This window comes from Penicillium angulare (genome assembly GCF_028827245.1).
Source record: "Penicillium angulare strain IBT 27051 chromosome Unknown utg000001l_segment0_segment0, whole genome shotgun sequence".
Lineage (NCBI taxonomy): Eukaryota > Fungi > Ascomycota > Eurotiomycetes > Eurotiales > Aspergillaceae > Penicillium > Penicillium angulare.
The window spans coordinates 1,302,014-1,324,058 of record NW_026623160.1 but is presented as its reverse complement, the minus strand read 5'-3'; the positions used below and the strand labels follow the sequence as shown (position 1 = coordinate 1,324,058).

At 46.3% G+C, this 22,045-nt stretch overlaps 11 protein-coding genes across 11 annotated transcripts; 6 read left to right on the top strand and 5 right to left on the bottom strand.

The window, feature by feature from the left end:
• Positions 1–1,867: 1,867 nt before the first annotated feature.
• Positions 1,868–2,341, bottom strand: N7478_000446 (histone H4; the record flags this gene model as incomplete). The annotated part of the gene is made up of 3 exons (XM_056916662.1): positions 1,868–1,893; positions 1,955–2,230; positions 2,332–2,341. The coding sequence occupies 3 exons, from the start codon at positions 2,339–2,341 to the stop codon at positions 1,868–1,870; spliced, it is 312 nt and encodes a 103-aa protein (XP_056784542.1).
• Positions 2,342–3,089: 748 nt separating this feature from the next.
• On the top strand, positions 3,090–3,743 carry hhtA (histone H3; the record flags this gene model as incomplete). The annotated part of the gene is made up of 3 exons (XM_056916661.1): positions 3,090–3,114; positions 3,291–3,398; positions 3,466–3,743. 3 exons carry the CDS (start codon positions 3,090–3,092, stop codon positions 3,741–3,743), a joined length of 411 nt encoding a protein of 136 aa, XP_056784541.1.
• Positions 3,744–7,962: 4,219 nt separating this feature from the next.
• N7478_000444 (MFS transporter) lies at positions 7,963–9,818 on the top strand (the record flags this gene model as incomplete). Its single annotated transcript, XM_056916660.1, has 2 exons — positions 7,963–8,287; positions 8,353–9,818. 2 exons carry the CDS (start codon positions 7,963–7,965, stop codon positions 9,816–9,818), a joined length of 1,791 nt encoding a protein of 596 aa, XP_056784540.1.
• Positions 9,819–10,588: 770 nt separating this feature from the next.
• N7478_000443 (Mpv17/PMP22 family protein) lies at positions 10,589–11,679 on the top strand (the record flags this gene model as incomplete). The annotated part of the gene is made up of 2 exons (XM_056916659.1): positions 10,589–11,196; positions 11,265–11,679. The coding sequence occupies 2 exons, from the start codon at positions 10,589–10,591 to the stop codon at positions 11,677–11,679; spliced, it is 1,023 nt and encodes a 340-aa protein (XP_056784539.1).
• A 343-nt stretch (positions 11,680–12,022) lies between these two features.
• N7478_000442 (exonuclease V) lies at positions 12,023–14,093 on the top strand (the record flags this gene model as incomplete). The annotated part of the gene is made up of 2 exons (XM_056916658.1): positions 12,023–12,497; positions 12,592–14,093. 2 exons carry the CDS (start codon positions 12,023–12,025, stop codon positions 14,091–14,093), a joined length of 1,977 nt encoding a protein of 658 aa, XP_056784538.1.
• A 1,144-nt stretch (positions 14,094–15,237) lies between these two features.
• N7478_000441 (Major facilitator superfamily domain general substrate transporter) lies at positions 15,238–16,203 on the top strand (the record flags this gene model as incomplete). The annotated part of the gene is made up of 3 exons (XM_056916657.1): positions 15,238–15,387; positions 15,474–15,825; positions 15,923–16,203. The coding sequence occupies 3 exons, from the start codon at positions 15,238–15,240 to the stop codon at positions 16,201–16,203; spliced, it is 783 nt and encodes a 260-aa protein (XP_056784537.1).
• A 515-nt stretch (positions 16,204–16,718) lies between these two features.
• N7478_000440 (class I SAM-dependent methyltransferase) lies at positions 16,719–17,420 on the bottom strand (the record flags this gene model as incomplete). Its single annotated transcript, XM_056916656.1, has 1 exon — positions 16,719–17,420. The coding sequence occupies one exon, from the start codon at positions 17,418–17,420 to the stop codon at positions 16,719–16,721; it is 702 nt and encodes a 233-aa protein (XP_056784536.1).
• A 430-nt stretch (positions 17,421–17,850) lies between these two features.
• N7478_000439 (glycoside hydrolase family 16 protein) lies at positions 17,851–18,813 on the top strand (the record flags this gene model as incomplete). Its single annotated transcript, XM_056916655.1, has 1 exon — positions 17,851–18,813. One exon carries the CDS (start codon positions 17,851–17,853, stop codon positions 18,811–18,813), a length of 963 nt encoding a protein of 320 aa, XP_056784535.1.
• Positions 18,814–19,278: 465 nt separating this feature from the next.
• On the bottom strand, positions 19,279–19,733 carry N7478_000438 (uncharacterized protein; the record flags this gene model as incomplete). Its single annotated transcript, XM_056916654.1, is given in 2 exon segments — positions 19,279–19,504; positions 19,522–19,733. The coding sequence occupies 2 exon segments, from the start codon at positions 19,731–19,733 to the stop codon at positions 19,279–19,281; spliced, it is 438 nt and encodes a 145-aa protein (XP_056784534.1).
• A 34-nt stretch (positions 19,734–19,767) lies between these two features.
• On the bottom strand, positions 19,768–20,816 carry N7478_000437 (TPR-like protein; the record flags this gene model as incomplete). The annotated part of the gene is made up of 3 exons (XM_056916653.1): positions 19,768–19,919; positions 19,977–20,332; positions 20,383–20,816. The coding sequence occupies 3 exons, from the start codon at positions 20,814–20,816 to the stop codon at positions 19,768–19,770; spliced, it is 942 nt and encodes a 313-aa protein (XP_056784533.1).
• Positions 20,817–20,824: 8 nt separating this feature from the next.
• Positions 20,825–21,858, bottom strand: N7478_000436 (uncharacterized protein; the record flags this gene model as incomplete). Its single annotated transcript, XM_056916652.1, has 5 exons — positions 20,825–21,105; positions 21,135–21,265; positions 21,287–21,487; positions 21,553–21,703; positions 21,765–21,858. The coding sequence occupies 5 exons, from the start codon at positions 21,856–21,858 to the stop codon at positions 20,825–20,827; spliced, it is 858 nt and encodes a 285-aa protein (XP_056784532.1).
• Between the last annotated feature and the right edge of the window lie 187 nt (positions 21,859–22,045).

Genomic DNA, 22,045 nt, shown 5'->3' with positions numbered 1-22,045 from the left:
TCGTGTTTGTATCTCGGTCGCGGTATAACATCCGTCCACGGGGTTGAGAGAACAAATAAATTTATCTTCAAGTGGTATCTTGCAATTGGCGAACGAAATTTCCTTATAGGGGTAATTCAAGTAGAGCTGTTCACAATATCGTTCATCGTCGCAATATCGTTAAAATGGACAATAATTTATCTTCACATGTTAAATTTGTGAGATGCGATATCGCCTATCGTATCATAAATATCGTAGCCACCAACGATACAATGACGATAATTCAAAATTGTGCCGATATTGTATCGTGAACGGATGGTTCTATTTTTTCGACGGCAGGTGACATGATGCCGTTCAAAAAGACTGGCAAAAGCATTTGGCTTTCCAAATCGTGACGGCTTGCTGGTCGTGATCGGTCGAATCACACTGCTCTCTTTCCCTTGGTGTGTAAATAAAACATAATAAAACAGCGCGTATTGGGGACTTTGATATGATAACACGGCCTGTATTTGTTTACCGGAAACGGTATACAACTCGTGAATGGACTTGCGCGACCTAGGGTTTGTTGCCTCAGGCACCAATCTTATCCTTCTGGTTTTGCCTTCTACCTTAGGTTGCAAAAGGTATTTTTGTCCAAAAACGGGGGTTTAGGTTTCCGTTTTGGGGGTTCAATGCTCCTCAGATCTAAGAAATATGCATGTTCGCAAAATATTATTGGAATTCTGTTTTTGAGATAGCTATACATCATTTACGTATTACTAAACCAGATCTATTATTTTCAGACTGTTTGTCCTATAATTTGGTATGAAATTAGAGGGTCGTGTTTTAGCATCGAAGGTGAAGTATTGAACCCCCTTCTAGGGGTTCATTTGGGGTCCAAGTTCCGCTCAACTCGACTATCAACGCTGCACGTTCGCTTCTGACGGTCGCAATTGATCATTTTTATCTTTGAAATTTTAGATGATAAATTCTTGACTCATCAAATATCTATATCGTTAGCTTTGATTGGATTTGAACGCGTTTTGTGGTTGTTCATATTCCAAGTTTAATAATATAGTTATCTGATATATATTTATATAGATAGGTGGTGCATATACTTGATGTAAATACAAACGAAGAAATTTTTACATTCTTTACCACAAACAAATAACCCAAGAGGATTTTAGAAGTTCAAGTATATTCAATAAGTTTATACATTATGCGTGGCTTATTATTCGAAGATCAAAGATGAATTCTGTACAACTCTACATATGCCTCGGGCAACCTCCACATACTACAAAAAGACCTGCAGATTGTTATCAACTCGTTATTAACTAATCACTCAAGCTCTACAAATTAAATCATTAAGCAGACACCTTATTCAAAGCGATAAAGAATTAGATATAAACGGCATTGATTGTATTAGTTTGATTATGGACGCGTTGTGTATAATGAACACAATGGTATGATATACCCAGGCGGACATACTCTGCACACGCGACAAAGACGCGTAAGTAAACAAGGTATGGGAGACACGGTACAAGACAAGACAAGAACGTGACAAGACCGGCTAAACCAGTTTGAACAGGAATACAGAAGAATTACAAGGAAAAGAAGATGAATACGTTATTGTGAATTATTGAGTTTCAGTTAATTGTATTCGTATCGGATCACAGCTCATAGCGAGCAAGTAAATCCCACCATTCGAGTGGTGCCAGCCATATGATGAGGCCGCTATGATACAGGAAAGCTCGGAAGCGAACACTAGCAGACCCATAGTGGACGCGAAAAAGTGGTAGTCGTTGTAAAAAATCAAACCCAGAGACCCATGACAGTAAAAATTCAGAGAACACCCCAACGTCCCATCATACCCTTGTGAAGACCAGAAAAGAAGAAACACATAACACGCTTAGCCACCGAAACCGTAGAGGGTACCTGAAAGAGGAAATGTTAGAGACGCGTTGAAGAACAGAAAGAAGACGCATGGAAAACTTACGGCCCTGGCGCTTGAGAGCGTAGACAACGTCAAGAGAAGTGACAGTCTTGCGCTTGGCGTGCTCAGTGTAGGTGACGGCATCACGGATGACACCCTCGAGGAAGGTCTTGAGGACACCACGGGTCTCCTCGTAGATCATAGCGGAGATACGCTTGACACCACCACGACGAGCGAGACGACGGATAGCGGGCTTAGTGATACCCTGGATGTTGTCACGTAGAATCTTGCGGTGACGCTTGGCGCCGCCCTTGCCGAGACCCTTGCCACCCTTTCCACCTGTAAAATTGAGACGCGTTAGAAAAGACGCGTTCTTGGATGAGAGGGAAAGCAGAGTGGGATTGGAAGTCCCAAAGGGAGATAGTTGAGGATAAACTTACGGCCAGACATGATGTAGTATTAAAGAAGAGAAGGTTTTTGGGAAAAAAGAAGAAAGTGGAGACTTGGTTGAAGTTGTCGAGGATGGATGGAAGAGAGGGAAACGGATGAAGGGTACTGGGGCAGGCGATATTTGTATCAGAAAGATGGAAGGACGCGGGGAGTTGGGAATCACGCGCTAGTGGGCAGATCAACCAATGAGAGTGGGGGAACTGATTCAGTAGGTGTGATCTCCCGGGCCCCTCCCAGCCGAACAAGTGTATGGATGCCGGAAGGGTTGATTCTGATCTCTTCCTCGGTTCACACTCAAACATGTAGATCAGAAACCGGAAAAAACTAGAGAGGTATTTACTGAAGATTAGGAATGTTACAAGACGTGTAGATCAGGATATTAGGTTGCTTGGTGGTTGGGATCAGAGAGAATGGAGATGAAGTATTCGAAGGGGAATGATCCTGGACTCTAATTGGCTGATATGGGGCTAGTGAACATTTGAATAGAATTCTCGCTTAGGCCGGGCCAGACGATTCCCAAACTTGGAAAATCAAAACGTAATCAATCGTAACTTACCCGCCCTTTTTTGGTTGATCCGATTCACGCCCTCTGATTCGTCTATTCCCCCATCACCCAGATCACCACCCTTCCCCTCTGCTACAAATACCTTTCCCCCCACCCGCTTCTCACTTTCTTTCTCCATCCTCTCATCGACAATCAACTTCCATCAACAAACTCCACTTTTCCATCAAAGACAACTTAGGAAAAATGGCTCGTACCAAGCAGACTGCCCGTATGTCATTCTCTTCACTTTTATCTCTCTCGTCGCTGTCTTTTCTACCCTTGACCCCCACTGAAGGATGAAGGTGTTCCACTCTTGAGGGACACTTGCCTCGTTTGGAGGTCGAGGGGGTTGGACGCGTCGACGCGTCTCCCAAAACATCATCACTAACCTTCTTTCTCTTATAGGTAAGTCCACTGGTGGCAAGGCTCCCCGTAAGCAGCTCGCCTCCAAGGCCGCTCGCAAGGCCGCCCCCTCTACCGGTGGTGTCAAGAAGCCTCACCGCTACAAGCCCGGTATGTCAAAAACTCCATCTCCAACAACTTCAATCAATCGATCCCACTACTAATATTATCCTGACAGGTACCGTCGCTCTCCGTGAGATCCGTCGCTACCAGAAGTCCACTGAGCTGCTCATCCGCAAGCTCCCCTTCCAGCGTCTGGTCCGTGAGATCGCCCAGGACTTCAAGTCCGATCTCCGCTTCCAGTCCTCTGCCATCGGTGCTCTTCAGGAGTCCGTTGAGGCTTACCTTGTCTCCCTGTTCGAGGACACCAACCTGTGTGCCATCCACGCCAAGCGTGTCACCATCCAGTCCAAGGACATCCAGCTGGCCCGCCGTCTCCGTGGCGAGCGCTCTTAATTGCCCTAGTGGCGGTTTTTTCTCTTGACACTTCTGGAAAGGCGATAAGGGGTTTTGTTTTTTCTTTTCATGACTGGCGATACAAATGATGGGTTTGCTTGAATATCAATGGGTTTCGTGACAAGGACGTCATCGAATTTGCGTTTTATTTTTCTCTCGCGATCAATGCTACTAAGCCATATTTCCTTATTATCTCGGGAAATGGCCAGTCATGGGCATGTACATTAAAGGATTTCCCAAATGGTGCCTTAAGCATCATCTCATGACATAGACGCTGAAATGCGATCTTCTATGATTCAAACAATTCCCACTTCTCAGTAATCGTACATTAACATACATAGACGCGTTGGTCGTTGTTGTGATCTCCTTGCTTGTTGATCGCGTCTGTCCACGATACAGCGCGACCGTGCCCCGCTCTCGCGTATTGCCCTTGAATGTCTATATCACGGTTTGCTATTGTCGGGCCCTTATTTACGATCCGACTACTAGTGCTCTACTAGTTCCAACTTGGTCTCATTTCACAAGCATGCTATACATCCCATAGATCAAATAGTTTATGAGTCTGTTCAAGAAGCTCTGTAGTTCCAGTAGTCAGTGCATCTCGATTGCCCCAAGCAACTGAGACATGTCACTTAATTTCCCCTCCTTCTTGCATCTGTGACACAGTGCATCACCCGACCAACAAGAGCATTCGTTCCTACGCGCTGGGATCGCTCCTCCCCTGGCCTCATTGCTACGCGACCGACAATGGGAATGCATTCCGACCATGGCAACGACTACACTCAGGACGATCCCGACCGGGTATGCACATCAGAATCTCGCTTTCTAGACCGCTACAAGGTACATCCCTTCTGCCCCTGCAGAAATGCTCTAGCTGTGCATGGCTATTGATATAATTTCTTTCTTTCTAACTGAAACTCGATGGACTTCATTATGAGAGCCTAATTCATCTGGTGGGCACACTAACCAGGACGTCATCGTCCAGATGCGCTAGGGAGATGTGGAGACCCATGTACAAGGGTGCTTACATTTCAATCCCTGATTTCGCTCCACGAAAGTCCTGATACGAGATGGAAACCATACATTACTCTAGAGAGAAGCTCAAAAAATTGAATCATGTACAAAAATTTACATTTTTCTTTTATTTGGTGGTGGGATCATGATAATGAACTCTGATCTCCTTGAACTGAAGACCCAAGAGGATCCATAGTAAGTGGGGCATTATTGTCTGATTCTTCATTCACTTCTTCATCAGAAAATACTATTTATGCCTAAGGCAGAAAGTCTAAAAAACATTCTGATTTTACCTACAGTGTGTGGGAAATGCAATTTGACCTAGAAATGACTCATTGCCCTTTGTGAATTTTGCAAAACTGGTTCATGTCCTCGATTTTTCGCCACTCGGGAAATTTAGACATTTTGGTGGGTGGCTGCGTACTGCTGCAGTCACCTTGTCTTAATTTCAACCTTCATCGTGTACGGTCTCGGGATTCATCTGATCTGAGACATGAGAAATGGAAGCGATTTGTTAATGGTTTTTGGAAGTTACATATCGTGAGCTGGTAGATATGGTCTGGAATCTAAAGATCTGAAGCGAAATGAAGTTCAGACGGGGGGATGTGTATGTGTGTGTCTGTGTCTATGTGTGGCATTATGGAGTAGATGTGACATTAGCGTAGGGTACGGCCTAGTGCGTGGCCTTTACTTAGATCCGGGCGTGTTGATAGTAGTCTGATCTTGCATGGTCTCGGCCGCTGCAGGTGGTTAAACAGGCAAAGACAATGATTCTGACCCATGATGATATTAACATAACTGAATAAGTTAAAGGTAAAAATTCTCTTATATGAATCTTGCACTCGACAATCTTTGTTCGAGGCATTCTTTACCAGGAAAGGAGTTGGTCACTTGACTTTGTGTTCTTTCAACCTCAACAACTGGGCCCGGACATGGCCTACTTCTTTGATATACTCACGTGGACTAGTGATTGAGGCTTGGAGTTGTCTTTGTTGAAGATTAGCCGAGTTTCACCATAAAGCTTAGCTGACCATATAGTCAAACGCCTAGCAAAAAGCTAGGTGGCCAATGGCAAAATTTTTGCTTTCTTTTCTAGGTGTCCATGAGGCTCAAGCAGCTCGGTGATCCCGTATGAACGTTCTGATCCTGCTCGCAAGATAAAATCAAATAGCTTCCGGTGTGATAAATACAGCATAATTCTACGATAAAAATCAAAACCACTAGTTTTGAGCCCGAAGAAGGTGACAATCAATTTTTTGTGAGATTATTCCTCAAAATGCGGGGCTATATATATGTGAGGAGGTGGGACCGTCCACCTTCCGGTCTTCACAAAATTTGATACCGCTCCGAGTCGGAGTCCATCTGCGCATAAATCTGTATAATTCTGGATATGAAACAGATTCATAATCTAGGATTTCAACGAATGAATCCCGCTCTACCAAGAAAAAGCTGAAACTCATTCGAATAATACGTATACCACGTTCCTGGTGACTCACAAGGCTGATGTATATCAGGATCCGATCTGAAAAATGGTGGTGGGCCTAGTGTTCTAGATTATTCCCGAAATCCGTGCCACATAAGATCCATCCATGTACAATAGTGTATAATTGGCCTCGTAAACGCCTATGAATATGCGCACAAGCTAAACTTATCCCCGGGAGCCGTTAGTACATGTGGATACTCAAGGGTACAGTAATGTATTGATGATTAAGCAGAGTGGATCAAAGGAATTACATGTACTGGATAGATTTCTAAGCTCGGAGCATCATATAATGAGTTTTATCTGGTCGTCATTTAGTCAAGTTGGTCCTTGCTCTACAAGGCTCTAGATCCCAAGGATAAGCCTACACTCTATACATACGGAGTATACCGCCAATCGCCCTTTAGGAATATGGCCATTATGAAATTCAACAAGGCACTCCACTCCACTCCACCTGTCGAATATACGTTTGCGGCGTCCTCCGTAGTAGGTTACAGGTTACAGGTTACAGGTTACAGGTTACAGGTTACAGGTTTCAGGTTTAGGCGCTCTACTACGGTGACAAATATGATTATATTCTGCCTTAATAATATAAAATGAATGAATCCACGGGTTGCTGATGTATTCTGTAAAAAAACACCCATATTGATTATTGATCACCAGTTCTAAATGATCACGCAGCAAGGCTTGCGCCATCACATCGGTTGAGGGACGCCAAGCCTATGGGCGTCTCAATGCTCAATATCCGCCAATCAGAGCGATGCCGGGTTCCGGAGCACCAAAACGTGGCTTTTGTGCTTTGCATAAGAGAAGCCACGTGACCTAGACCTTTTCATCACAAAATCCGCGAAACTTTAACCTTGGCATCATGCATGAAGAACAGGTTCTTGTTCAGTTTAACAAGATTTTTATGTAGATCTGGTCATTAAATAGGTTTAAAGCTGTATGGAAACAAGTGCATAAATATTTTAGTTCTAGTCGTTTGTTCTGTCCTTTTTTTTTTGCTTCATCTGATCATAAGATGAAACAAGTTATATGCTGCTGGTTTATGCAGATGGTGCTATACCTATGTCCGATGCAGGATCCGAGTTGGTGGAGCCTAAGGTTTCCCGTTGTTTCTACAATTCTGGAACTTTTCTTCAATTCTGCTCTACGGAACAGAGATAATCCTGGATAATCCGTGGTCTTGGCCTGGGTTTCAGGCCCTGAATATTCATTAATATGCACAACTTGAGCTTTAATGCGGCCCACCGGCATATCTCCGGTGTCTCAACCTTGGATGACTAGTAAACGGAAAAAAAAAGAGGAAAATAGAAAAAAGAAAGCGCCACGGGACCCCATCGACTTACGTAGAATAGTCTCCCCATAATTAAATAGGGGCCACTGCCCAGGGTCTAAAATCTTCATTTTTTCGTCATTCAAATCAGTGCTCTTTCACTTCTTCTAATCTTAATTCTCGTTCCCGTGGGGTGGAAAATTTACTCATCACCCCGGACTCTAAAGCTGAATCCGGCCGATATTTGCGGTCGAGGTCGCCCCTCCCCCATTGAGCCCCGCAAACAGCTCAAGCAAACGAAAAGCAAAATAACTGCTAAACCCCGGATTTAATCCCTGCTCACTACATCATCTGCGTCTTCAATACGCTTTGAGCTTTAATCTCAACAAAAGCTTCCCCCGCCCTCACCTGTCACTTGTTGATCTATACAAGATCGAATCTTGCCCACCATGGCCGACGCAAAGAGCCATGCGCCGGATCGTATCGAGCCTTTAACTCGCACTAAAATCCCATTCTGGCGTCTCGTTGTCGACCAAGGTGTCGTCACCCAGGAAATTATCGATCACGCATACCCTGGATCAGGAACAGAGGACGACCCATACGCGGTGACATGGATCGAGCAAGATCCTCGCAATCCGATGCTTTTCAGTGAGACGAAGAAGTGGTCGTACACTATGCTTGTCGCGTTTGCGACGCTCGCCGTATCATTAGTTTCATCCGCCTACACTGGAGGTATCTTGCAGATTGAAGAGCAATTCGGCATTGGCGATGAAGGTGAGCTCTATCATGGACCGCGGAGCTGTCGCAGTCTCGAACTTCACTAACGTGAATATCAACAGTCGCCACTCTTGGTGTTTCGCTTTTCGTCGTCGGTTTCGCTGTCGGTCCAGTCGTTTGGGCTCCTATGTCAGAACTCTTTGGTCGCCAGGTTCTATTTGTCGGAACATACGCTGCTCTTACACTCTTCAACATTGGTACAGCCGTTGCGCAAAATAGCTGGTCATTGATTATCCTTCGTTTCTTCGCTGGTGCTTTTGGCTCGTCCCCGCTTACCAACGCGGGTGGTGTTATTGCCGATATGTTCCCTGCTAAGCAGCGTGGTGTTGCTATGAGTCTATTTGCTGCTGCTCCTTTCCTGGGCCCTGTTCTTGGTCCCATTATTGGTGGATTCTTGGGAATGAACGCGGGCTGGAGGTGGGTTTTGGGATTTTTGGCTGCGTTCTCTGGGTTTGTCTGGATTCTGGGATCACTGTTGATGCCGGAGACTTATGCGCCCGTGCTTCTTCGACGCCGTGCTGAGAGACTGTCTAAGCTCTCTGGTAAGGTTTACCGGAGTAAGATTGATATCGACCAAGGCAAGGTTTCTCTCGCCGAGGCTTTCAAAATTGCCTTGTCTCGCCCGTGGATTCTCTTATTCCGTGAGCCCATTGTCTTCCTTCTATCTCTGTATATGGCTATTGTATACGGTACCCTATACCTGATGTTCGCGGCATTCCCTATTGTGTACGAGGAATACCGTGGCTGGAATCAGGGTGTTAGCGGACTAGCTTTCTTGGGTATTATGGTCGGTATGCTTGCCGCTGTGGTCTACAGTCTCTGGGACAACAAGCGATACATAAATACCCAGGAGAAGCACGGTGGCTTTGCACCACCAGAGGCCCGCCTCCCACCAACAATGATTGCTTCGATCGCGATCCCGATTGGTCTGTTCTGGTTCGCTTGGACCAACTACCCATCTATCCACTGGATGGCCAGTATTGCAGCCGGCGCACCCTTCGGTTTCGGAATGGTGTTAGTCTTCCTTGGAATCATGAACTACCTTATCGACGCATACACCATCTTCGCTGCCTCCGTCCTAGCCGCCAACTCCGTCCTCCGTTCTCTCTTCGGTGCGGCTTTCCCCTTGTTCACCACATATATGTACGACAACCTAGGTATCCACTGGGCCTCGTCTATTCCGGCATTCTTGTCTCTTGCATGTGTGCCATTCCCATTCTTGTTCTACAAGTATGGTGCGGAGATTCGCAAGCGCTGCAAGTTCTCTGCTCAATCCGATGCATTTATGCAGAAGATCCAGGAGCAGGCCCAGGCTATCCCGGCACAAGAAGAGGTCAAGTACGACCTCACTGAAGCCCCCGCACCGGGCGGCTCGTTATCAAGCGAGTCCGAATCGGAAGAACATGCTGTGGTACGAAGCCGCAGCCACGCACCCTCTACCACTTCAACATTGAACCGTGTGCCTACCTACGAAGGAAATCCATTTGATATGGATCGTGTCAATACCAAGGAATCTTTCAAGCCCTGATCGATTTCCTTGATTTGACCTCCACTCTTACTTCTACACCCGTTGCACCCGCAGTTACCATTTATACTGGTACTGGTGCCTCATAATCTTAGTTTCTATTACGCCCCTCCTCCATTCCTCTTTGGTTGCATCTGATTTCTTGGTCATTGTTGCATCGTGCAGTGTTATTTACTGTGCGCTCATTGTCTATTATACCCTGATACTGCCCCTTGTCTGGGGTATGAGTTTATGCATTTACGCATTTGAAAAAGCGGCGTTTCTGTTAGATACGGGAAATAACTGAATTAAATTTTTTATGTTTTGATTTTTTTTTTCTAGATCTTGGCTAGTTTTAAGTTAAAGCATAAAGCATAAATAGCTGTCCATACATAGGTCCATCTCGGCTTTGTATGTGGATCGGAGTTAATCGGGGAACCACGGGGTCGGCACTGACTATCCGAGTACCGGCTGTTATTGCGTGCGCTCTGATTTTTAATCATGACTGCATAATTCTTCCTTGCTAATTTTTGAGAGTGCCTTGTCTCGAAGAGAAAGCAGTTTCGCCTTGTTCACTCTCTTTCCTTTCATCTCAGATAACCCGGCGGACATTGTTCTTCACGAATTGCCGGTTCAAACATCCGATAAACCCTCCGATTATCGTCACTCGTTGTATTCCGCCCTTATCGCCACAATCGGTCATCCACTCCGATAGGCCGGGCCATTTCACCCTGATCGGATTTCGTTTTTCTCTCCTCGTCCCCTAAATAGATGCGCGTATTTAAGGATCGGATATGAGTCTCTTTCAGAAGGGGCTTGCAGTCCAGGCGTCGGCGTTCGCGACCCGTCCGCGCCCATCAACAACGCTAGCGATTCGATCACCTCTCCGCCAAGTGCGACAACCACGACGATATAATTCCGCTCAACCTTCAAAGCCTGAACCATCGAAGAAGACCGAGATACCTCAAAACGAACCATCACACAGCGCAAACACACATGGGAGCTCCATACCCCAACCGCCTATTAGCAGCGCTGTTGCTGCAGGCGCCGCGACCACACCGCATGCCGCAACGGCGGTGACACGATCTAGAGGATTTAAAGAGGTTATCATAGCTTCACCGTTGGGTACATTTGGGAGATGGTACGCTCGTTCGCAGAAGGAAAAGCCGTACAAGACACAAATTTGGAGTTCGCTTGTCATCTATTTATTTGGTGATTTGGGCGCTCAATTACTTTTCCCGGAGGAGAAAGTGACTACGAACGAGAACAAGGACGAGACCAAAGAGGCTGCAGGACAAAAAGATGAGGACGAGAAGCCTAGCTTTGGGAGCGAGTATAACCCATGGAGAACTGTGCGACACCTGATGATTGGTGCTGGGTCTAGTATCCCAACGTATAAATGGTGAGTCCTGCCTATTCGCCATTCGCCGCGCAAAGCGTCAAGTCCAGTATACTAACTGAACTTCTCAGGTTCTTGTTTCTCGGCAACAACTTCAACTACTCATCCAAGTTTCTCTCCATCTTGACTAAGGTCGCCGTCCAACAAACCTGTTTCACCCCTGTCTTCAACACATACTTTTTCAGCATGCACTCCCTTCTTGCGGGCGCCAGCTTCGAAGAAACAGTGGAACGTGTCAAGAAAGCTCTCCCTGTTAGTATTTCTAACAGCGTCAAGCTTTGGCCGGCCGTCACTGCTTTCAGCTTTATGTACGTGCCGCCTGAGTACCGAAATGTCTTCTCCGGTGGAATTGCCGTTTGCTGGCAGACGTATTTGAGTTGGTTGAACCAGAAAGCTGCTCGTGAAGTTAGAGAAGCTGAGGCTGCCCTTGCTGGCAACACGTATGCCTTGTCGGGGGGCTTGATTCCTGCAGCTGGAACTGCATAAAAGATAAAAGTGTTGCATACGGCGAGACGTTCATTTGTATAGACTCACATCCTTGGCGCGGGGCTTATCGCGTTATTTCTTTCGGAGCGTTGTACTTGCATATACCAAGCTTAGACATAGAACACTTGAATATAGACCTACTTTTTTCCCCATCCTTTTTCTTTCTTTTTATTAACTCGAGTTTCAGCTGTCATATTTCGACTTGCAAGTGGTGGATCAACCGTGTCCAATAACAGACTTCGGATAGTAAACCATGGATTGAGATCCCGCACGCAATGACGCGCTCCGCATTTCAACCTTCGCATCACATCACAGGCCATGAACCTCCTTGACAGTCGCAGGCATGTCCTGCCAACCACAAATACCACATGAAGATCCAGATACAAGCGACTACGGATCCGACTTCACACCAGACGAAGAGGAGCTCCTGAACGATTTGTTCACGAAAGCTGTCGCAGAACGCGGGCCCGCCGAGTCCGACGCCACCCCAGTCTCGAGTCAAACGAATACCTTGACACCCGCAGCTACACCCAGAGCAACACCTATACCCGCGATCGCAAGAATTCCCATCGCTTCAGTTGAGCTCCCGGATACCAATTCCTCACAGGCGCCTGTATTTGCGAGCTTCGTCGCAGACATCGAAGATGGCATTGCGGAGCCCCCGAGCACCAGGCTACCTAAGGTGTTGGGTAGGGAGAAGCTTCGTTCACCGTGGAGAGGGCCAAGTCAGCAACCGTGGAAGGAAATTGGAAGCGCACGCACTGGTCTGGCGTTTGGAACAAACCAGGGCGCAAACAACAGCCCCGCCACCGCGTTTGGTATGTGTTCGAAGCCAGTATTTTCTGCTTGGTTTTTTACTCGTGGAGATTGAAATTTGACTTGGGCTAACATGTTCATATCCGAAGCGTTTAGTAGAGCACCAGAATTCGACAGAAGGGAGGGAACGAGAGCGCGAGCGTGTTGCTGCTCGTGAACAAGAGTGGATTCAACATGAACAGTTAGCGCCTACGTTAGATGCCCGGTCGCCCATTGAAAGGTTTCGAAGACCGCCCAATAAAGCGTTTTCTGTTACGGATCTTGTGTCGCCGGCTTGGTGTGAGTTGCAGTATTGGTATACGCTTACGAAACATGGGAGGAAGAGGAGGACGCTGGCTATGAAGAAGGGGAGTGTTGTGCATAAGACGCTTGAAGATGAGATATATACTACTGTACCTGTGGAAATTACTACGAAGGAGGATGCGTGGGCTCTTCGGATCTGGAATGTGATTCAGGGATTGCGGATGCTGCGACAGTATGGGATTACTCGTGAGCTTGAGATTTGGGGTGTTGTCGACGGGGAGGTGGTTAATGGGGTCATTGACCAGTTATCCTACGAATGTCCCGACTCGAAACTTGAAGCTACGGCCGCAGAGTTTTATCAAGACGCGGTGGCGTCAAGAGCTGCTTTGCCGGAGTATCAGATGTCACTGTCTGATTTCTTATTGTCTTCTTCACAAGGCGGACGAAGACTATCGGATCTGGGCCAGACAGAGTCTATGAACATTGATGCGGCGATGAATGCCGATCGAGGACCCTCGCCGGCTGTTTATAACCTCCCGCGCATATACATGACAGATGTGAAAACAAGGGGAAGCCGCTCCATTCCCACAGTGAAGAGCACGTCCTTCCGCCCTACATCTCTCCAGCTACAACTTTATTACCACATGCTCAATCGCCTTCTTACAAGTGACGAAGTCACGATGGATCTACTCGCAGCAAGATATAATCTTGATCCCGAACGACCTTTCACAGACGCCTTCATCTCCGAAGTAGGAGGTCTAAACGACGAATTCTTCGACGCACTCTCTGCGCAAGAATTCGATATCGACGACCCCCCAACACCAGAGGACGCACGGAAAATCCCCAATACCTACAACTCACCTATATCATCCAGTCCACCACAAGCCAGCCAAGACTCAACAAGTATCCTCTCAACACACGGCACCCTTTCCAAACTGTGGAGCCTCATGAAAGAACAACTCCGCGACACTTTCATCCCATCCATACCAGGAAACCAGTCCATCGCACCATCAATCCCACATCACACCCAGCCTGAAATACTGCAGCATTACTCCACCCTGCTCTCTCCGGTACTTACAGCGCGTTTCCTATCCTCGGCTCCAACGGAAGATCCAGAGGATAGGCATATAGGAAGCAGGTCCTTCCTCTTTGATCCTAATAATTTGTCATCTTATCTTACTGAGCAGATGGAATGGTGGAGAGGTCATCGGGACCCACGTGGTGTTAATATTTCCGAAGCTTGGAAATGTCGCGTTTGTGAATTTCGCGATGAATGTACCTGGCGCCAGGAGAGGGAATGGGCTTATGCAAGGCGAAATGAGGTACGGAGAAAGAGCGCGTCGGCTGATATATAGGATTACTGCTAGTGGATCTTCATCTTCAAAAATAGAAAATGCACTTGCATTGCTACTTTCCTGGGTTTGGACCCTAACTCGCCATGCTGTGATTCAATATTTTGCTTTGATATGTCTATATAAAGTATATAGGAATGATAGTTTTCTGCTTGTCTTTCGGTTTCCCTTTCTAATTATCTTTCTACTTATTTTGCTCTCTTTATAGAACTTCCAATACAGATGGCGGTGTAATAGACAGTACATAGTCCATACAAAGTTGACCCATAATTCAGAACGTGAAGTTTCCTACCAGAGAAGACAATAATTTCGTACTAGGGAGCACTCAACATTGAAAATACCAGACCATGAATGGATACAAATTTTTTTTACCATTTCCCCCGTATCTTCTTCCAATGCTTCAAACCATTGGGTTCTCTCAGATCTCTCATCAGACTTTAAACTCTATGGCCATGGTCCTAATTGAAAGATGAAGTTATCTGCTCCTCCATTGATGGCAATTACTTTAACTTGTTAACGCCCGATTTTGTGTACAAAAAGTACTCAGATTTAAATCAGCCCCGGGAGCTCCAGACAATCAATGTAATTAATTGTCGAAAAACATACAATGGTCAGGATTTACATGTGGTCACCCAACATACTACTAACTGACCGGCGTGGGGCAACGGGATATTCATTGCTGTGGTAAGCCCGGAGGCACACTACCCAAGGCCTCGGGCGTATAATTTGAGATTTGGTAGCACGATTTATAGGTTGGTCCATTAGTCTAGCGGTCAGGACGTCAGATTTTGAGACATGTCTTCTGAAATCCCCGGTTCGAACCCGGGATGGACCTATTTTTCCCCCCACTTTTTTCTTATTTTTTTCTTCATTCCTAAAAGGTTTCTTTTTGCCTTTCTCATCTAATTCTTGGGATAAATTTGCGATATCTACTATGCTTTTATATACAGGGGTATTCTTTTTGCCGTATATCGTAGTAAGGTCAGATTAGAACTGTGGGTGCGACATAATAACGGTAACACACCCAAGTCATCAATCCCAATCATGGATTTCCACACTCGACCTCGGGAGTTTTTCAATCCTCAAATACCCTCGGAGAAAGCCTTGTTAGCCCAACCACAGGTAAGGAAGCTTGGCTTTACTCACAATGACTCGTACTACCCATATCAAGCCAGCCCCAGCCACTTGGGAAGAGATCGTTTTACAGCTTGATATTCCTGGGTTTTTTTTATTACTTGGTTCCATTGAAGCTGCTGAGGCCTCGCATGACTTGGGCCAATGCTCTATGGTGCTATATGTGAGAACTCAACAGCTTCCTCCCTAGTATCTTGCGGGGGTGCTAACATTTCGAGTTTATTAAGCTCCAATTCTTCGTTTTACCAGGTTATGTTTTATCTCCCTATATACTTCCAGTCTATTCATGGGAAGACCGCTATCATGAGTGATGCTGATACACTCCCATTTCTAACTTGCTTCTCCTTGGGAGCTGTGATGGGTGGTGGTCTCGTCGGGAAAACCCACCACCTCATGTCCTTTCAGTTAATAAGTGCACTCATTATGGTGGCTGGTATGGCGCTGTTTTACACCATGGGAGTTGAAACATCTCAGGCGCGCTACCTTGGGCCCCAGGTTCTATGTGGCTTTGGACTCGGTTTGGGTAATAAGATCCCCATGACCGCAGTACAGGGTTTCTCAAAGCCCGAAGACGTGGCAAGCTCCACTGGTATCATGCTCAGTATGAATTGCTCCCGTCTCTCTTCAAAAAAAGAAGTCTTTGCTAAATCCCAGGAAAGTGTGACAGTCTATCAGCGGAACCTATTTCGTTCTCGTAGCGCAGTGCCTCTTCGCCAACCGAATGCTACAGACGCTGGAGAGCTCCAACTCCAACATCAACACCTCGTTGGCCCTTGGCACAGGTGCAGCTGAGATCCAGCATGTTTTTACAGACGAAGAGCTCAAAGCTGTGACTAATGCTTATATGCTACGGATCAAGGACGTTTTCGCCTCTGGGTTGGCTGGTGCAGCAGCGGCAGTTCTCTTGACCCTTCTTATTCCCCAGAAACAGCGTCCTGACCATCAAGAGAAGAAGACGGAGGAGTCCAGAATTGCTTGAGGAATCTGAGTTGGCAGGAAGAGTGTGTTGGAGTTTTCTATTACTACATAACAGCATGACTAGGGCGATAGATGATGGAAGACCCACTGCTCGTTGGCTATCCTTATAAGGGTTCGTTATCTGAGACGACTACTTGCGAAGCTGATATGTCAATTTGCCAATTTGCCTTTTTCATTTGTATTTTCATTTTCATTTGGATATGATGTTTTCCGTCTTAATATCGAAAGTAGCCTAACACAGTCTGACATTTGTCTTTTTAATATGCCACTAGGTGATGCGCTGATCAAATCTTCTGGTCAGTGAACAAAATATCTGAATAATTACTTCAAAGTTCAATGATGATGCTGCTCTGGGATTCCTGCCAACAAATCTTGACCAATTACTTTCTGGAATAGACACTGCGTTAACCATGCTTCGTCCATCACATTTTTACCTACCTAAAAACCAGAAAGTCTACGCCTTCCCAATGCAAGGCAATTTATCTGATTCATTTTGACCCATCTTTATTAATCATATCATGACCTTTTCCTCCAAACATGTACGGGCCTAGCAAAACCTTCCTCATCCCTCTGAAATCCCAATAACCTCTCAAATCCCTGCCCCTTCAACTCATCATCAAATGGCGGGTGGATTTGGATCGTCTTATACGTCTCTCTTAATTCCTTATTCTTCTTCGAAGCTTTCGCATAATTGCTCATAGGCTGCGGCTCTACGATGAGATAGCCCCCATCATTCAATATATCGTGTATGTGTGCAAATAGCTTGAGCATCCCGGCATCTCCGTTATTGAGATGTACCCATTTGGTCACAGAGAGCAGTAGGGCAACGTCGAACTTGCCCAGCGCGGTACCCGTGTACGCGGACGCATCCACGAAGTCAAAGTGCTCAAATGTGCACGGTCCATCCGGGTACGCTGCCTTCGCCTGCTCGACCAGCCACGGGTCGATGTCGACGCCGACTGAGGCAGATGCGCCGCAGTGTGTTATCGCCTCATAGGTCAGTTTACCCGCGTTGCAACCTAGGTCTATGACTCGTGCGTTCTGGAGGATATCCGACGGAAGAATGGAAAGACGTTCGTCCGGCACAACGGGCTCCCGGAATTGAGAGTAATATTGGTGGTAATTGCCATGGCGCGCGGCGAGATGCGTGGCTTTGAAGCGCTCTGCTCTGGAGAGTTCTGTTGTAGGAGGGGAGGGGTCATGACATGATTCTGCCATAATTGGAGATAGTGCGAGCCGAGAGGTAAGTAATGAAATCAAAATCTTGAAATTTCGATCAATACCAAGTTTGTAGAGTTTGCATTTATTTTCTAGCTCCATGATTTTGCGTCTCCTAATTGGCTATATGATAGATATAAGTGGAACCTGGGGCTTATTGCCTTTACGATCTAAGTCGTGGTCCAGCCCATGGAAAAGCATCATGTACCCACTGATTTAAGTCTATTCGGTCCAAGGCAAAGGGTAGTATTTCCCATGAATATTATGATGAAAATGTGTAAAAGTAGTATACAAGAAGCTTAAGACTTGATTTCTTTCGGGACATCCAAAATATGACGTCAGCTTTTCTTGGTGTTTTTTTTCCTCCGCGTCCCTAAGCGCTCGTTGTGCACCGCGCTCACATCCCCGTAACGAGGTCGTATTACTCAACATGCCATTCAGACAAGCATTTCAGGGCATCCTCAACAAGGCGGACAAAGCCTCGGAGGATATAACCCATCAAGCTCCTCAGCAGCCACCGGCACCAGCGTACAATAACAGGCCTCCCCCACCGCCCATTCCAACCTCTAGCAAACCACCATCAGGTTATCAGCAACAGTACTCGCAACCCCAGATCTACTGGCAGCCCAATTTAAATCCTCAAGCACCTGTGTCCTCCAACTTTTACCATGAACAGGGTCAGCATGGATGGGGCAACAATGAGGCCCAGAATTACATCGACAGCCCGCAAAACTCATTCCATTCACCCCATGGCGATGCGGTGATCGTACGTGCTCTGATCAATCACGGCCATCCCGACCCAGCCCAGAAATTTACCAGCGCCAGACTATCGAGTCACCAGACACTTAGCCGACCACGGGGCTGTCTGTCGGTCAGAATTATAGCGCCAGTGGCCCGAGGTATCTGGCCTGCCTTTTGGCTGCTGCCTAAAGATCCCTTCAAGTGGCCTGAGGATGGCGAAGTTGATATCATGGAAGCGTGGAACGGTGATGCTGTCAATCACACCTGTCTGCATTGGGGCCACTTTAATGGAGAGGACTGGAACAAGCATCGCGTTCTTGAAACCCCCATCCCCAACATTAGCTCGCCGGTGGGGGTGAGGTATGATTTTATCTGGGACGAGGACGAATCAACGGGTAGAGGACGCTTGGTCTGGTTGATTGATGGTGTGCCTGTCATGAGGGCTGAGAAGCCGCCTGGCACGAGGAAGATGAGTGAGTTCAGAATACTCATCAATATCGCTGTTGGAGGAAATGTCTGTCAGGGAACCATGCCTAGCGATGGATACTATGAGACGGTGGTTCGTGAATTGGCTATGTGGGACGCGCCGCCTGGAGGTTGGAACGAGTTTGAAAGAGCTTGGAATTATGCCAAAGATGGTAAAACCATGTAACGAAGGGGAAAGTTTTACATTGCAAAGTAAATCAACTATAACCACATCTCCTACTTTCTACCTCTGGCTAGACGATTAAGGGAGCTGTTGCTTATGAATAGACCAAAATTGATCATTCTTCCAAAAGTTCAAATCGATACATGTTGGGTAGTATCTTCAAGTTCTCGTAGCTCTTGTCTTGTATGAGGACCAAATCTAAAGACATTATAAATACATCTAGAAAGATGTGGATCTGCGATCGACAAACCCCAGACGTGGATTATTGTAAACAATTCGGGGGAATCTTCTTCGCGTACCAAATGTCTTACAGTATTCACATAAGAATATATTCTACCCTGATCTGCAATGGAAATCTTGTCTGTGCCCGGTTTTCACACGGCCTCGACAACTAGGATCAATATCCAAGACGGTTCCACGTACGCCCGTCTCTCCCCGGAAAGCTCCAGCAAAGAGTGCTCGAGTGGTTTACTCAAACCGATCAATGGCTGACACCAGAACCTTTGCAGTTAAAGAAAGAAGATTATTGTGACTGAACCTTCTCCGATTTCTATCTCGGTAGGCATCGACCCGCGCTTTTGTAACCCCCCACCTAAGAGACGAGGCCTCTTTATCTCTCTTCAGACCCTCATAGACCATCGCGAGAATCTCCATCGCATCAATTGTCCCAGGGTGCTTTTCTCCCAGAGAATCCCTTTTGGCTTCAAATACAGCTCGCGCAAGGGGGCTCGGCTTCTTGAAAACGGGTTCAGACGACCGTATAAGATTGTAAGGTTACCAATAGAACCAATCGTGTAAAATTTTCTCTCCCCCAATGTTTTCCGATAAACCTCAACGGCTTTCATGCCATATTGAAGTGCAACATCTAGTTGGTCCATGTAGGCGTATATAGTTCCGAGTTTCACAAACTGAAAATGGTGCATTGATGCTCATCACCAAACACTTTTTTGTATGACTCTAATAAATGAAGTCCATTTCTTCGGCTTCTTTCAATTTCCCCTGTTCTATGTAGGCGGATGAGATTGAGCTTTTTGCCGCCAATATGCTCGGGTGATCATCAGGATGATTCTTCTTCTCAGCTTCGAGCACTTCTGCAAGTAAGGCGAGTCCTTTTCGGAACTTCTTTTAGTCGGTTTATAAATACTGAGCTTTAGTATAGGATGTACCAAGGTTGCTCTTAGGTGCGAGTGTGTTAGAATGTTGTTCTCCTAAATTAATCTTTCTGATGTGGAGTACCTGCTCCCACAAATTCTCTGCATCCTGGAGTCGGCTTTGATTGTAATATATCTCCGCAAGGTCTTCTTTCGCTCGCAATGGGATAACGTGATCATCTCCGAAAATCCTTTCACATCTTTTTAAATAGTTGGGAAAGTGCCTCTTCGGCATCACTAATTCGCCCTTCGAGTGAATAATTCGTAGCTTGAAGCATAGCACTGGAAATTGTGCATGGATGTCAGAGCCTAGAATTCTTTCATACTCAGTCTTTGACTTGGTCACCAGTTCTTGAGCGTCCTGGGGGGTTCTGTTTGTCTGTGCGTATCTCGCTCCTCGAAACAGAAGAAGAGCCCAGACTTATAGCACTTCTTCGGACTTCGGGCGTTGAAAGTGTGCCCTTCGGATATGCTGGTAGAGTGCGCGGCATTTTCCCCGGTGATGCAAAGGATCGCCGTTGGGAAACACGTGAAGAAAATTTTGGACAAATTGAGATTTCCAGAAGTTTTTGTCTTCGTGGAAATTAACCCAATTCTGGACCGCTGTTTGTACCAGACTGTGCATTTGGAAACTTTTGTATCCTGGCTGACTGAGATAAATGAGTACTCCCGGAGGATCTGAACATAATTTTCAAAATCAAAGCTGTGATCTGACTTGATGGAGCTATCATCATTGATTTTATCAGATGAGTCTCGGAGGAGGACCTCTGGCATATCGTGGGCATCAAAAAAGCTCATCAGCGCAAGAAGATCCGCAGCTAACTCTCTGGTTTCTCGGATATAATCAAATGACATATGCCACGTTACCAGGATAGAGTCTTTGCCTCCCAGTCTCGCTGAAGATTCCCAGCTTCGTATTCTAGAAGCTTGACTCGCTTCTGATCGCTCTTCTGAAATTGCTCCAGATACTGGCCTACTGTGAACCGAGGCGCATTCTTGATAATGTATGCGGCGGCTTGGATGACCGCAAGAGGAATACTAGCAAGAGCTCTCACGAGTTCAATGACATCCTTGTTCTCAAACTCTTGCTCCGCTCTGAGCTTCTTTTTCATAAGAGCCACTGAATGGGATTCATCGGGGTCCACTTGGATTATATTTTGTCGAGTCACATACCTCTCCGCAACATGATGGCCTCGTGTCGTGAAGGTAACTGATGCATGAGTGCATCGCGGCAAGAAGGTGAGGGATGTGTGCCTCCAGATGGGACTCGGCGAAGGAAATCATCATTATCGAGGCTATCCAAGCTAAGAAATCATTTGCCGTACTTGGGATCTTGAAGCCAACCATGAACAAGCTTGAATATATTTGTATTTGGATCTATACGCGCCGGAATTTTGACTTTATCTACAAGCTCGCGATAGCTTAACTCAAACCGAGCTGAGTTACTGGCATGAATCCAGAAGACCCATGTGTCTGGTGAATGGTCGTGTGTCCGGTACGCGTGCTCAATGGCTATCTGATATTCCCTTTCAAAATATTTCGAGAGCAGAACTCCTGAGAACAAAACAAGTGCCTGTGATCATTGCCTCACCCGATGCCACCAGTGTCTACGAGAGCAAGCCTCGCTGCAGGCTTGGAGCAAATACCGGCCACCTGCTGTGATAATGAACCTGGCTGGAGAAAATCGGGATCTCCCTCAAAAGGAGTTGTAGATACCGGACTAAAAGGCACAGAGTCATCCTCTATACAGAAGGATTAGATCTCGCTGCTTCTGGTCAATTCAGGCATTGAAAATTGGCTCACCCGGCGGCAGATGAAACTGCGCATTGATACTCCCATAATTCTGTCCAACTTGCAATCCGTGGTTGGCCCCCAAAAAGGTCACAGAAGACGTCATGGTCATGCCATCTATCTTCAAATTTCCAACTCGAAAACTTTACGTGTGCAAGGTTGAGGAAAGTTAGAGATTGAGTGTGTTTGGCCCCTTAGTTCGTCACGCGTCAGCCCCACACTAAATTTCAACGATCTCTAGAAGTCGCAAGTTGAACAAAAAAGAGGAGTCGATTGGGATGAAGACGGAAGAT